Source organism: Melanerpes formicivorus, unplaced genomic scaffold (assembly GCF_026170545.1).
Source record: "Melanerpes formicivorus ecotype bairdi unplaced genomic scaffold, bMelFor1.0.p_v2 SCAF_23, whole genome shotgun sequence".
In the NCBI taxonomy this organism is placed as follows: domain Eukaryota; kingdom Metazoa; phylum Chordata; class Aves; order Piciformes; family Picidae; genus Melanerpes; species Melanerpes formicivorus.
In genome coordinates this window covers 7,289,036-7,303,472 of record NW_027142375.1, presented here as the reverse complement: position 1 = coordinate 7,303,472, position 14,437 = coordinate 7,289,036, and the positions used below count along the sequence as shown (strand labels likewise).

The following is a 14,437-nucleotide window of genomic DNA, read 5'->3' as shown; positions in this document are numbered from 1 at the left end:
CAGAAAACACAACTGGATTTACCTGGGCTCACTTCTGCACACCTGCTACCACCGTCGGTTATCCAGCCACTCACGGCGGAGGGGCGGGAACGGCACATCACCGCTCCCTGAGGGGCTGCCCCGGCTCCCGCCCGGCCGGCCCCGAGCCCGGCCCGGCCCCGGCCGCCGCTACGCGCCAGGCCCTGCGCACGCGCCCGGCGGCGCTGCCCGACTGATGGCGGGATGGACCAGCGAGACGAGAGGGACGCCTGCGCCGCTGGCCAATCGCTGGGCGGCGTGCGGGAGCGGGGCGGGCCGCGGTGCCGGAGCGCGGCGGCGGGCATGTGGCGGGCGGTGTGTGTGGGCCGCCGGCTGTTGCGGCCTCTGTGCGCCGCGCCAGCGGGCCCCCTTCGGCTTCAACCGCACCCCCGGGTGGTCGAAGCTGCCCACAGGAGCTGCGCGGGGGTGGGAGGCGGCGGTGCCGGGGCACTGGGGGCGGTGGCGGTGGAGCGGCGGCAGACGGCAGGTAGGGCCCGGAGAATTGTGGCTTAGCTATTGAGGCCGAGCTGCCGGGGTAAACCAGCGGGTCCTCTCGGTGCACGACACCGATCGTGGGTCTTTTGATTTCCTGCTCGGGACTTCAGCCTGGTTCTGTCAAGACTGTCATGCTTGACCGTTCTCGAGGTGTCCTCGGAGGGCCCCCGCGGGCCTGCGGCCTCACAGGAGATGCTGGGGAGCGAGTGTCGAGCCCCCCTAGCCTCCCGCCAGTGCGGCGCTGCGCCAGCGCCCTCGCAGCTGGCACCTCCGCGGCGTGCAGCGCAGGCTGATGCGGTGCCAACGATTCCCAGGCGAGGGGGGGCGCTGGCCTGACAGGCCCGAGCGTGGTCGAGAGACGGCACGGCAAGGAGGCCGCCGGCCCGAAGGCGCTCGGCTCTGCACTGCGCCCTCCAGCTCCGTGAGAGGCTCCCTTCGCGCAGCGTAACGCCTTGTGAAGGAAGTAACTGTTCGGGAGGAGTGGAATCGCATTCTGCAGTTGCGGGAGGACCCCGGGGTCCCTAGGGCGGTGGCATCGTCCTAATCTCGGCCGACACCACAGGTTTCAGGGTCACGGCGTTTGTGCTGAAGCAGCATCACCTCTGAAGGCCTGCTGTAAAGTGGGCTCTCGGTAGCTAGAATGCTTTTGTGAGGGCGGTGGTTTTCTTTGATAGATGCTTGGAAAGAAATTTCCTCGCATAGATGAGGAGTTTTAGTAGTGCTGTGGCTGGTTATAGGTGTTAAGCGTTGTGTGCACCAAGCTGGTTTGTTGTGGCTGTTCTACAAATCTTTTCTAGCCTAGGCCTGACCATGACAGTTCAGTGTGGCAGAGCATGTCAGTGTTGTTTAGAGCATTCATTCTCTTAACTAGGCACTGGAGACTTCACATGTGGCTACCAGGCAAATACTGAACTTTTGTAACCACTGCATCTGGAGGAGCTGTGGCCACTGCTAATTCTCTGCATGTGTAACCACAGCAAAAGCTGAAAGAGTGCATGAGTCCCTAAGCTCAAAGGCTTTAATTTAGAGAGATCTGATCCAATTTCATAGCCCCCTTCATGCATGTAATTATATGCAGCTATTGTTCTTTTTCTTTATATTGGTAAATACAAAGCTTGGGTTTGTGCTCATGCTCTCTCTGCACTAAACGTTCACTTCATAGCAGCAGGCATGCGTTGCTGACATTCAGATTACACCTTAAGTGTGCACACAACTTGCATGTACCTAATCAGGACAAATTAAACTCATTTCATGGTGTGAACAGAAGGTAGTTGCACTAATTTACTAGTTTCTAAGATGGCTTGCTGAAACTTAAAGGACTAAAGCTTTGTCTACAATATCATAATCCTCTGGCAGAACAGACTAGGGGAAAAGTAGTGGCTTTACTCTGTGTGAAGGTAAAAAGTAGCTTTACATTGCATCACATTGGCTCCATTTTCAATATGCTGATTTAATCTACTTAAGATTTTAACTTCATTGCCATGTGTTAATCACAGGCTTGTTCTGAAATACTTTTAATTCAGTCTGTTGTTCTAATAATGTTTGTTGAAGTATCATATTAGTGTCATAGTATCAGTCAGGGTTGGAAGGGACCACAAGGATCATCTAGTTCCAATCGCCCTGCCATGGGCAGGGACACCCCACACTAGATCAGCCTGGCCAGAGCCTCGTCCAGCCTGCTCTTAAACACCTCCAGGGACGGGGCCCCAACCACCTCCCTGGACAACCCATTCCAGGGTTTCACCACTCATGGGGAAGAACCTCCTCCTCACATCCAGCCTGAATCTCCCCACCTCCAGCTTCATTCCATTCCCCCTAGTCCTATCACTACCTGAGATCCTGAGAAGTCCTTCCCCAGCCTTCCTGTAGGCCCCCTTCAGATACTGGAAGGCCACAATGAGGTCACCTCGGAGTCTTCTCTTCTGCAGACTGAACAGCCCCAACTCCTTCAGTCTGTCCTCATAGGAGAGGTGCTCCAGCACTCTGATCATCCTTGTGGCCCTTCATTGGACACCTTCCAGCACCTCCATATCCCTCTTGCAATAGGGGCTCCAGAACTGGATGCAGTACTCCAGGTGGGGTCTCACCAGAGCTGAGTAGAGGGGGAGGATCACCTCCCTCGACCTGCTGGCCACACTTCTGTTGCTGCAGCCCAGGATCTGATTGGCTTTGCAGGCTGCAAGTGCGCCCTGAGAGCTCATGTTGAGCTTCTTGTCCACCAATAGCTATGATGATGATGATGATGGCATCGACTCTTAAGTACTAACAACAAGAAAAAAGCAAACTGTCTAAAAGAAAGTTTGCTGTTTGCTAACTGGTATATCCAGCGATTTTTATCAGGCTTTATCAGATTTTATCAATGTTATTTGTCAGGTGAGTGCTTAGTTCTCAACTTTGTTTCACCAATGATATTTTAAAGTCTTCAGTTCATGTTGTATTGTCAGTGTCAAACCAAACTCCATAGTGAGCAGCTACCTTAGGCTGTAATTCAGTCCATTGCAATTTGTGTCTTCTGAAGTGGTTGATTTTTTGCAACTAAAAAGATACATTGCCACTGTATTTTTTTCTGTCTGTTCCAGACACTGTTCTTCCAGCATTCGACATTGACTTTGTTGTGTCTCTTCTGAGGCAAGAAAATGCAAAAGACATCTGTGTCATCCAGCTACCTCCAGAAATACAATATTGCAATTATTTTGTAATTGTGAGTGGCTCTTCAACACGGCATCTCCATGCAATGGCGCATTACATGCTGAAAATGGTAAGACAGTTACTGCTGCACACTCCGGGCTTATGGAATGGCTTCAAATGTGACAGGAGTTTCCCCAGCATTGCACATGGAGGGGTGTACTAGGCAAGATGAAACTGATTGTCCTTGTGTCACCTTGTCCTGACTGCATCTACCAACTACCTGTGCTTTTTACCTTACCAGTACTACACAGGCTGTGGACAAGTTATTTTCAGAGCAGACCTCGGTGTTTAGAACAGCAATGACACTAGCATGGTTTGGTGGCCAAAACAAGAGTAATGTAAAGTGGTGACTGTGACCTGTGTTCACTTTTGTTTTCCATCCAGCAAGATTCAAAGCTGTTCCCACTCATTCAGCATAGCTCAATATGACTGTTCCCCAAACCTAATCCTTAAACTTGCCAGGTTACAAAGCACAGCACAAGAAATACAGCTAGCCCCTATCTCAGTCAGCTCTCTGTTTAAACCTGTACTTTACCTTTGTTTTTCACAACCTTTCTTTCACTTCTTGAACTCGTTTTGCTTTGGCTCTTGGTTTTACTTTCTTCCAGTCCCACTGGTGTCAGCAGTGAGACTTGAGGGGAAGGAGGAGAGGAGAGGGTATTGCTTTTCAGTGCCTTTCTGAGCAGGTGAAGGGAGTTTCTCGTGTTCTCTGCAGACGATGCGCCTTTGCGAACTAAAATTTTGCCTCAAGTTTTATTAGTGTGATTTGAATGTATTAAAGTGCTTAATGGGTACTCTGTTGCTTGCACAACTTGCAAGTCTTAAATCAGCAGGCTGGGAGAGACGGGTGAACAGCGCCCACTCTGGCTGTGCTGCAACTCGTGGCTCCCTCTGGTGGCTGTAACGGCAGCGCTCTTGCCAGGGCAGAGCCTCTGGGGAGGTGTGGTGGCCTCCTGGACAGCCTGGTCGACTACTCGGGTACTTGCCGAGGTTTCTAGGAGAAAAGTAAGCTGAAGCATAAAATGTAAAGCAGCTCAGCTGCTCAGGAGCACTGCTAGGCAGCTGGCTAGCTTTACCACTGCAGCACCAAAAACATTATAGTAGTGCATGGTTTAAGTTAAAATGCAGAAGTGCTTATTTGTAGTGTGAGGCCTCCCTGCTTTTCTCTCAGTAGCTTGTAAATGGCAGTCCCAGCTGCTGCTTACCCCTGCTAACCCCCATGGAGAGCCACTAGGGGCTTTTTTAGAATCTGTTCACCATTACACTCTTTTTAAAGACAGGGCTGAAGGAAACTTGTAGAGGACATCAGCCTTTCCAGCCTCTGTTACACAGCTGATGGCAGTGCATGCTGGGCTCATTAGTATCTTAAAGAAAGGAAGGGAGAACTAGTTCTGAATGGAAATTTCTCCATTCTGGTTTGCAAACTGGGACCATTCTCCAGCAGCTAGCTTTTTGTGGGAATGAGCAGGAAGAGGTGCCTTTTGTGGCAGTTGCTTTCCTGTGCTAGCCAGCCATGCTGTAAGAGCCTGATACTTTGTATTTTGTCTTTCATGGAAGAAAGCACCGGTTGAGGCTTGGAGTTTCTCTCCTTTCCTTGTGGTGAAATGCAGGGGGTTTGTCCTTGTGTTTTGGGGCTTTGTTTTTTCAGTTTCAGCATGAAAAAGGTTTTGTGTCTCTTTTCATGAGACTGGCTCAGCTAGAAATGAAGTAGAAATTTGAATAAAGGAGCTCTGTGAAGATGCAGTTGTCTTCATTCCATTGTGTTTTGTAAAGAAACAAGTAGGGAATGGCCAAATCCAAAAGTGGCAGTATTTAAACCTCTAGCTGTCAAATTTCTTCAGCTCTGGTGGGTGCCTAAGTTCTTTATGTACTAGGTAGGGAGACCTGAACCTCCCAAGCTGGCACCCATAAAAGCCACCCTGTTGCACAGGGAACTCATTGCCTTGTCCTGAGTGTTTGCAGTAATGCTGGGAGCTGCCCCCTCCCTCACCTCTTTGTGGGTCATGCTTCCCTCCCATTTTGTAATGAGTGTTGCAAACATGCACACAGCAGAGAGGAGGCTTGTTTGAACACCTTCCTCAGGGCAGAGGTTGAAACATTTCTGTTTCACCTACTTCCATCTGAGAAGACAAGCAGCTTGGTGTCTCTATTTCTGCATCCTTAACTAACCAATGTAAACCAGCAAGGAAAAGTATCTGAGAGGAACTAAAATTTAGTGATGACAGCTAAAGGGAGCTGGTAACTGGAAGACTACCATCATGCAAAGCAATTGTGTTCAATATTCATTTTCAGAACAAACAGACACCTATAAAATTCATGGAGAGGTGCATGGGAATTCTGAGCACTAGGATTCTAGAGTTGATAATAAATACACTTGAGAAAACAGTATTTATTTTCCACTGGGTATGTTATTCTTTTTCTTCATGTGCAGACCCCAGAACCAGCACTAAGTAATCTAACCCTTTGAGATTTAAAACAGCTCAGCAAGGTCCAGGTTAGCTGTAAGGTTGGAGTGTTCTTAAATAAATGCAAAGTCCTTAATTTTCTGCCATTTCTTTTTTCAGTACAAGCTTCACAAAAAAGAAGGCGATCCTCATACTCATGTTGAAGGGAAAGAGACAGATGACTGGCTGTGCATTGATTTTGGTAAATATTGGTGAACCTGATAAATATTAAGTTCTACACAAGCTCTTTGAGGGAAGCATAGTATCAGTCAGGGTTGGAAGGGACCACAAGGATCATCTAGTTCCAACCCCCCTGCCATGGGCAGGGACACCCCACAGTAGATCAGCCTGGCCAGAGCCTCATCCAGCCTGGGCTTAAACACCTCCAGGGATGGTGTCCCAACCACCTCCCTGGACAACCCATTCCAGGGCTTCACCACTCTCATGGTGAAGAAGCATCTCCCTGTGAGCCGGGGTTGCTGTGGAAAGTTCACAGTACTCTGCTGTTTTGGAATTGCAGTTGTTGCTTGAATTCAGTTGAGAGACTAAAGAGATTTTCACAAAAGATCACTGGCACTGAGAAGCAAGCAGTGACTGCTTTTCGAGTGGCTAAAACAGGCCATAATAAATTGAACATAGCAGTAGCAGGAAGATAAAAAGCTACCTCAGTCAGTTCAGACTGATGGAATCCCTGTTTGAGTGAGTGGGGGCTCCTTGCATGCTGCCCTGGTAGTGAAGTGCTGAACAGACTCTTCTACTGTCCAGCTGATACCATGACAAGGGTAAAACCTCAGTCCTAAGAACTTGAGTTTAATTCTTCATGCTACAAGTGTGGAACTCTGCACACAAACATAAAAGACTTTGCATTCAGAAAGCATTTCTACTTCAAAGCGAGTTAGCTCTAGTAACCTTGGTTACTTTACTGTCAATGATTTTGACAGTTATAACTGAAAACCCATTTCAATTTAAGGGCAGAACTAGGGAAAAATGCATTAGAAATATAGTGGAACTAACATTCTTTAATATTGTTTACACAGAATTGATGAAAACCTGTAGGAAAAACCTTATTGCAGCAGAATTTGAACTTGCTACACTGTAAAAAACACCTGAGAAGCAAGCAAAAATTACTTGGCTATATAATACAGAAAAGCCAAGAGTTCACCTGCAGCCTTAAGAGAGGGAACTCCTTTCTCCCTCCCTCTCCTCCCCCCGCCCCATTCTTTCTGTGCCCTAGAAGTCATAACTTCTTTGGTCTCTACTCTTCTGTTAATGCTTTAATTTAAACCAGAGTATTGTCCCTCTCATTGTCCTGGTTGGAGTCTTTTGAAGGACTGACCAGTTCCTAGCACTGTTTGAGAACTGGAGTCAGCAGTTTAAGAGACCTCCATCAGCTGACCTGTTCTATCTAATTGGGATGGAAGACAAACTGTGCAGCTGGAAGTATAGCAGTGCTGTACAGTTCATGTTAATCTGTTGTGTGTTTCTGTTCCACGCAGGTACCATAGTTACGCACTTCATGCTGCCAGAGACAAGAGAAGTTTATGAGTTGGAGAAGCTATGGACTCTTGGTTCCTATGATGACCAGTTAGCACAGATGATGTCACAGTCACTACCAGACGACTTTATACTTGGACTGACATCTAATAGCAGTGACCACCTTGAGACAAGAACTTAGTGAAGCTGCTGAGTGGAAAGATAACTGAGCATGCATCACAGATCCGAGAGTGATAGAGTCCTGATTGCTGACTTAACAGTCACTACAGCTGACCAGTGCAAAGCAGTGGATTTGGCAGATGTGCATAGGTAAAGCCCTCACAAAGCTACAAAAATTAGCAGAATCAATCATGAGGGTTGGAAAAGACCTTTAAGATTAAGTCTGACCATAAAAAAATCAAAGAAGGAATCCTGTTACAAGGATTTCTTGTCTTTGTGGAGGAGTCACTGTCTCAATGGAGTTTGCAGTGAGAAGAGTGGGGCAGACAGCTGCTTAAACTACTTACCCTGCAATTCATGCTCAGCCTCTGTGTTGTTTTCCTAGTATCTTTATAAGCCCTGCCTGTGGTAGCAGTGCAAAAAAGATCTAAGTGCTACAAGGAAAGAAATACAATGAAATAGTACAGTCCAGATACAGCTTCTTGTAGTAAGCCATTTGCTTCTGGTCACAATGAAGTCAGTCATGCTCCAAATTGAAGGAGACAAGAAAACAGACTGGTGTTACTGAGCACATGAAAGCCAAGAGCAGCAGTGACAAATAAATGTCTTAGTTAACACAACATTAAGTCTGGTTTTCAGCCAAGGCAAATCTGGTTTTAATAATGAAAAATAAAATCCTGAAGAGTTCCAATTCATTGTCTTCACTTTAAGACATGCAGCTTGTTCTAAGTGTGCAGTTGGTTCCTCTCCTAGTTTTCCTCTCACCTAGTTGCTGGAAAAGGACACTGAGGCAATGTGCTATGGCAGTGAATACTTTCAGCTCCTTTCAAGACCAAACCAGTTGGAAAGGAAGCCATTGGTCAGTGAGCATTACTTGCTGCTAGTGAGCTGCTCAGCACCTTCAGAAGTCACTGCTCAGTGTGTTTAGGCTGAGTGCTGCATGGTCAGAAGAGCTTCTGGATAGTAACAGACCTTGTCCAAGTAAGACAAGATGCATCTTTCTGCTGCAGGATGGAGCGTGTGCTACCATAAACTGGGAAGCAGGAAGTAGATCCTGAGGGTAGTCACCTTTTTCTCCTACAGACCCATGGGCTACTTCAAGCCTTGCCTCCATCTCTTCCTTGCACAGCAGCTGCTGTTCATAACGCTCAAAGTGATCTTGGGTTTTGTGCCTGTGGTTGTGTTGTTCAGGGGGAAGGGAGCATGCACACAGCTGTGGGGGTCACTTTTAGGGTTTTTTCCCAGTAAACCTCAAAACCTTCTCCAGCCATTTCAAACTCCCCCTGAGTTCACCAGCTCTTTGATAGGAGGCAGCAGATAGTTCTGCAAATTAAACTAGGAGCTAAACTGCACAGACAAAACATCTTTGGCCATAAAATGGAAGCAGGGGTGGATAGTGGGGCTGAAAAAGATTTCCAAAATGCTTTGCTATGCTTGTCAATAATCCAGATGGAGGAAAGGTAACCTTAGCTGTGGTACAGTTATGGATTCCAAATTGGGTATTTCATCCTAGAAGGGAGATGTAGGAGTAACTTTAGATCATTTCCTGAAAGCATTCCCCTTTCAGTGCTGCTGAGGACAGGTAGTACTAGATGAAGAGAGGCCGGTTCGGCAAACATTATGCCATCGTATTAACCCACATCTGGTAACCAGAACTGTGGGCAGTACCTTGTCTTGGGAGAGCACAGTAACGAAAGAGCACCCAAGAAGAGTAAGCAATGGGGAGCAGCTTCCTTGTGGACAGAACTACAGCTGGAAAAAGGTAATAGTCTATAAAACAAGACCAAAAAAAAGTGAACTGAGGAGACAAAAAATGAGTAAGAGAAATGAAAAAGTGAACTTACTGCCACAGCACATTGTGAAAAGGATTTATAATGAAACATCCACTGGCTGCTATCAAATAATCAGAACAGATAGCTTAAGAACTTCCTCATCCCCCAGAAGCAGTCTGAGCTGAGCCACTGCAGTGCCCCAGCCAGGTTGCCTGTCTGACTTGGTGAGCTTTTGGCCTGATCTGCTTAAAAAGCTGGAACCCAAGAATGAACAACCTGGATGATCAGTACCACACAACATTAAAGCTCCTTTGGAAGGAAAGCATTGGGGAATGGCTTCAGTTCTGGTGATTTCTGTGTGAAATAGAAATACCAAGCAGTTTGTCCAGTAGACTCTGTAGGTTGATCATTCAGTCCTGTATAGAAGTAGATGAAGGTTTGGCTTTGTGCAAGAGCCCTTGATCATGAGGTGAACGGAACACACAGGTATCAGGGTGGAACGTCCGTCAGTTCACAATTTTCCTGCACTGCGTTTGAGTCACTTCATTGTCAAGCAGTGTTTGCATCCATCAGTTTTACTAACAGCTGCAGCCCAGCCACAATTTGCCATGTTCATTTAAAAATCCTATGCCCAAGGACCCTGTTGAGATCATCCTTCATGTGACAACAGCTAATACACAGAGTGCATGCCTTGGAAATTGCAGCTTAGGAAAAAAGCTTTGGAAGGTTAGAAGCAAATAAAAACATCATGGTTAAGCAAATGCTTAAACCGGGTTTAGCTGTCACAAATGCACCAGCCACACAGAGGAAGGCTTCTTGTGTTGCTCAAATGGCAGGGATGCTGTTTCTGAAGAGAGTGCTCAATAGTGGCATGGAAAAATGACCTTAAGAGGTGCCCGTGAAATGCAATACCCTATGCAGTGTCTTCTGCAGACATCAATTCACTCTGCTGGCTGGTTCCAATAAATGAGCTGTGACCACAAGTAGGAGGGTACAAGCATTTGAAAAAGAAGTGTGGGTTTCCCCTATAAGATACAGAACTACATTATTCATGATGATTCTTCATTCCCTGAGCCCTCCCTCTCCAGCTTTCAGTTAAACATCTGGGCTCATTTCTATTCCACATAATATTCACAAGGCTCTAATTCCATTCCATCCATTCCAACCACCTCCCTGGCAACTGGTGTGTGTCTGGTGGGGTGGTGAGAGGAGGGCTTGCTATTGTAACTGGTTCTATGTGTCTGACTTTCTAAGGCTGTGTTCATTACACAGCTTCATCACTCAGAGCTCTAAAGACTGGATAAAAACAGTCCAAACAAATTTAACTGCAATTCAGATCTCACTTCAGACTTAAGATCCATTAATGTTTGCCCTGAGTTAGGACTGTTCAGAATGTGTTTCCTCCGCAGCCAGCCAGCCTATGTGATCTGTCCAAGACCAAAGCCATGAACTCCAGGTTGCACCAGAGACTGAATAGCAGTGTTACATGAGAGGGAGAAGATTAATTTACCACCCACAGAAGTTGCTGTTTCTATTGGTAAGTGCAGTCACTGTAACCAGGCTGCTGGACAGCCTAGCAGCTATGAAATACCTGTGGGTGACTTCATCCTCATCCAGTCATTGTTACGGACAGACAACCAACTTGATCAAAGTCCCATAAATACCTAGAACAGTCTCCCTCTGCCTCATTAATTAAAGAACAACCCCAACACAGTAACACCCAAATCCATCCAAAAAAAAGGCAACAAAAAAACCACACAACTTAAATCTGATGATAGGAGTTAAACTCTTTATTCCATTCAGAGGCATCTGGCAAGTGGAGCTGCATTGGGGGGGCACATTACAGATGAAAAATGATCCATACTTTGTAGATGTTGAAATCACTTACAGTATTCACTTGCTAGCTATTCCCAAATACTCCAAATTACCAAGTCTCAATTGAAAAGAAAAAAAAAAAAACAACCAAAACCCTAAGTCTAGAAATTTAAGAGATGACAGTATTTAAATCAGCAGATGCAAATGCAGCGCCTATTGGTAACGTCATTTCTTTTTTTAAATGGAAAACAAAGTCAAATCCTTCTCCAATGTTCAGAAAGGAATGTCAGACTGACTTAAGCCTCAACAAAAAACTGCTATGACTTTTCATACTTCAGTAACCTTAAACTCGCGTGGCAACAAAACAAAACAAGAAGAGAGTTACCCTAAAGGCTAGATGAAGGTCGCTGTCCAAAAAAAACAAACCAAAACACAAACCAAAGAAGAAGAAGGAACTCATTTTTTCTTCGCTAAAACTACAACATAAGTTTGTGGTTTTTAAACCAATTAGTAAAGAAGAGATGCAGGGAGAAAAAAAACCAAAACCAACCCAAAAACACACTTCAGACCATTTTCAAAAATCACCTAACCTGTACAACAATGATCTTTGGGAGAAAAAAAAACCCAAAAAAAGAATTACCTAGTCTATGTAGTAATGCCTCTATTTCAACATGAACCTAAGAGGTAGATAACAAAAACGATGAAACAAAATGTTTGTTTGTTTTTCCTCCTTTTTCCCCACTCTTTTTTTTCTCTCTAGTCCAACCTTTTTTTTTTTTTGCCTTTTTTTTTTGCTCGTTGTGCCCCTCGAATCAGTGCAGCATGGTGATTCTGATCATCTCATGCACCAAAAGGAAAAAAACAAAAAACCCAAAAAAAAATAATAGATAAATCACCAAAAAACAAACAAACGAGAAGGTAGAAAAAAAAAAAACCCAAACCAAAACAAACCAAAAAAATAAACAACCCAAAAAACACACCCAAAAAAGTTCAGAGGTAATAGCATGGCTCCGTTCGACCACACGCACACAGGCGCGCGGGCTCGCTCGCGCGCGCACACGCACAGCAGTCTTTATGCACCATGTGTTGCCACATTTTTGTGTTTTAAGTCTCTTTTTTTTTTGTCTCCTTTTTTTTTTCCTTTTTCCTTTTTTTCTTTTTTTTTTTTTCTTTAATTTTTTTTTCTTTAATTTTTTTTCTTTAATTTTTTTTTTTTTTTAACTTTTTACTTTTTTTCTCTCTTAAACTGAGGTAGACTGAAGTTTATTGTAGAAACTTGAATGTGTCACTATTACCACAATCGTCGTTCAAATTACATTCGGAAATTAAGGGGGTGAGGGGGGGGGAAAAAAGAAAATAGGGAAGAGAGAAATTTGGTAACTTTTCCCGTTATCCCTGCCTTTTGATGGTTGCTTTGATGTTGGGTTTGTTATTCTTTTCTTTTTTTTTTTTTTAAGTATTATTTTTGTCGTCTTCTCCTCTAATGGTTGGTTGCAGAACGTGCATAAATCCTGCTGCATCTATTATAAGCCAGGCTAGAGAGGTTGTTGGTTTTGTTTCTCTTTTTTTTTTTGTTTCTCATTAATAGTTTTCAAAACCTTCAAAGTGGCTTAGTGTGGCCCATAACAGCGGCTGGATATGTAAACTTAGCCTTTCCTTATCTTTCAACGTGATCAAACGCTGTTTGACCTTCCCCCATCGTGGTAACTGAAAGCAGTGTGGTGTGATCTGCAGGCAGCAGAGAGCCTCGCGGCCTCCAGCGCGCTCTAACAGATCGAGTGTTCTATCCAACTGAAGATGAAGCTTGCTCTTTGAACAAAATGGCAAAGTCCAAATGGGCTGCAAATGGTTAAATGTAGCATTATTAGGTAGTGATGGTCAAAGGCACAAAGGGTTCATGCATTCAATCAAGTAGCACAAAAAAAAAAAAAATTCAGCCTCTTGCAGCCTTCTAAATTTGACCCCAACCCCAGCCTCTTGCCATCACTTCCTGCTCCTGTTCCCAAAGAGAGTACCGTCACAAAACTTGTTTCATCCCATCGTAAAAGAAAACTAAACGGCATTGCTGCTATCAGAATGTTGGCATCGTTCGCTATCTTTTGAACATTCACTGAATTTTTTTTGTTTTTGTTTTTTATTAAATGATGGTGTTGAAGCCCTCAGATCACCTGAGGCTGTAATTTTTTTTATTATTATTATTATTTTTATGTTTTTTGTTTTTTTTTTTTACCCCACCTTTACTCCCATCAGCCAGCAGCTAGAAGTGCTCTGCTATATTTGTTTTGTTTTTTTCTCTCTTCCCCCCAATAAGTATTTAAGTACTCCTGGCTGGTGGCTGATTACATTTTAATTTCTTTCTTTTTTTTTTTCTTTTTATAAAAAAATAAAATGCTCAAGAACTATTAGCTTTATAAAGTATACAAAATACAAAAAAAAACACCCAAAAAAAGAGGAAAAAAAGAAAAAAAAGGAATAAAAAAAAAGAGGGAAAAAAGAATAAAAAAAAGGAAAAAAAATAAGAAAAAAAAGAGGAAAAAAGGAATTAAAAAGAGGAAAAAAGGAATTAAAAAAAAGAGGAAAAAAGGAATTAAAAAAAGAGGAAATAAAGGAATTTAAAAAAAGAGGAAAAAAGGAATAAAGAAAAAAAAAGAATAAAAAAGAGAAAAAAAAAGGAAAAAAGAGAAAAAAAGAAAAAGAAAAAAAGAAAAAGGAAAAAAGAAAAAAAAGGAAAAAAGAAAAAAAGAAAAAGGAAAAAAGAAAAAAGGAAAAGGAAAAAAGAGAAAGGAAAAAGAAAAAAAGAAAAAGGAAAAAGAAAAAAAGAAAAAGGAAAAAAGATAAAAAAAGAAAAAGGAAAAAAGATAAAAAAAGAAAAAGGAAAAAAGATAAAAAAAGAAAAAGGAAAAAAGAAAAAAGAAAAAGAAAAAGGAAAAAAGATAAAAAAGAAAGAAAAAGGAAAAAAGATAAAAAAGAAAAAAAAGATAAAAAAAGAAAAAGATAAAAAAGGATAAAAGAGAAAAGAAAAAGAAAAAAGAAAAATAAGAAAAAAGAAAAATAAAAAAGAAAAAAGATAAAAAAGGAAAAAAAAGAAAAAAAAGAAAAAAGAGGAAAAAAGAAAAATTAAAAAAAAAAATGAGAGGGGAAAAAAGGAAAAAAGAAGGGGAAAAAAAAAAAGAGGGGAAAAAAAAAAAGGCAAGGAAAAACCCCACAAAACCAAAAAAGGAACAATTTTCTCATTGAGGTACTAAATGCCTGAGGTAGTTTAGTAAAAATGCATATTTTATCTTTTTTTTTTTTTATGCCCTGGCCAACACCATTCAACACTTCCCTTAGGTTATTCATGGCAGTGTTATGTAAAAAAATGCAACCAAATTGTTGTTTTAAAAAATGCCACTTGTTTCCACATTGGGACTAACACTTAAACTCTTGTCAATACCTGTACCCCTGACCCCCAGCCCACCCACCATCCCGCCCCCCTGGGTGTGTCGCTTCTTCTACAATGGACCTATAAGAGCAATGCCTTTTCTTTTGTTGTTGGTTTGTTGTTGTTGTTGT

General features: G+C 43.3%; 1 protein-coding gene and 1 long non-coding RNA gene across 2 annotated transcripts in view; one reads left to right on the top strand and one right to left on the bottom strand.

Moving 5' to 3' along the window:
* Positions 1 to 152, bottom strand: part of LOC137448185 (uncharacterized) — a 52,824-nt gene extending 52,672 nt beyond the window's left edge. Inside the window, exon 1 of the long non-coding RNA XR_010988992.1 lies at positions 23 to 152. This is a non-coding gene — a long non-coding RNA (uncharacterized lncRNA). The remainder of the gene's footprint in view (positions 1 to 22) is intronic.
* A 139-nt stretch (positions 153 to 291) lies between these two features.
* MALSU1 (mitochondrial assembly of ribosomal large subunit 1) lies at positions 292 to 11,521 on the top strand. The gene is made up of 4 exons (XM_068152440.1): positions 292 to 505; positions 3,093 to 3,271; positions 5,766 to 5,847; positions 7,142 to 11,521. Exons 1-4 carry the CDS (start codon positions 322 to 324, stop codon positions 7,318 to 7,320), a joined length of 624 nt encoding a protein of 207 aa, XP_068008541.1. The 5' UTR covers positions 292 to 321; the 3' UTR covers positions 7,321 to 11,521.
* The last annotated feature ends 2,916 nt before the right edge of the window (positions 11,522 to 14,437 follow it).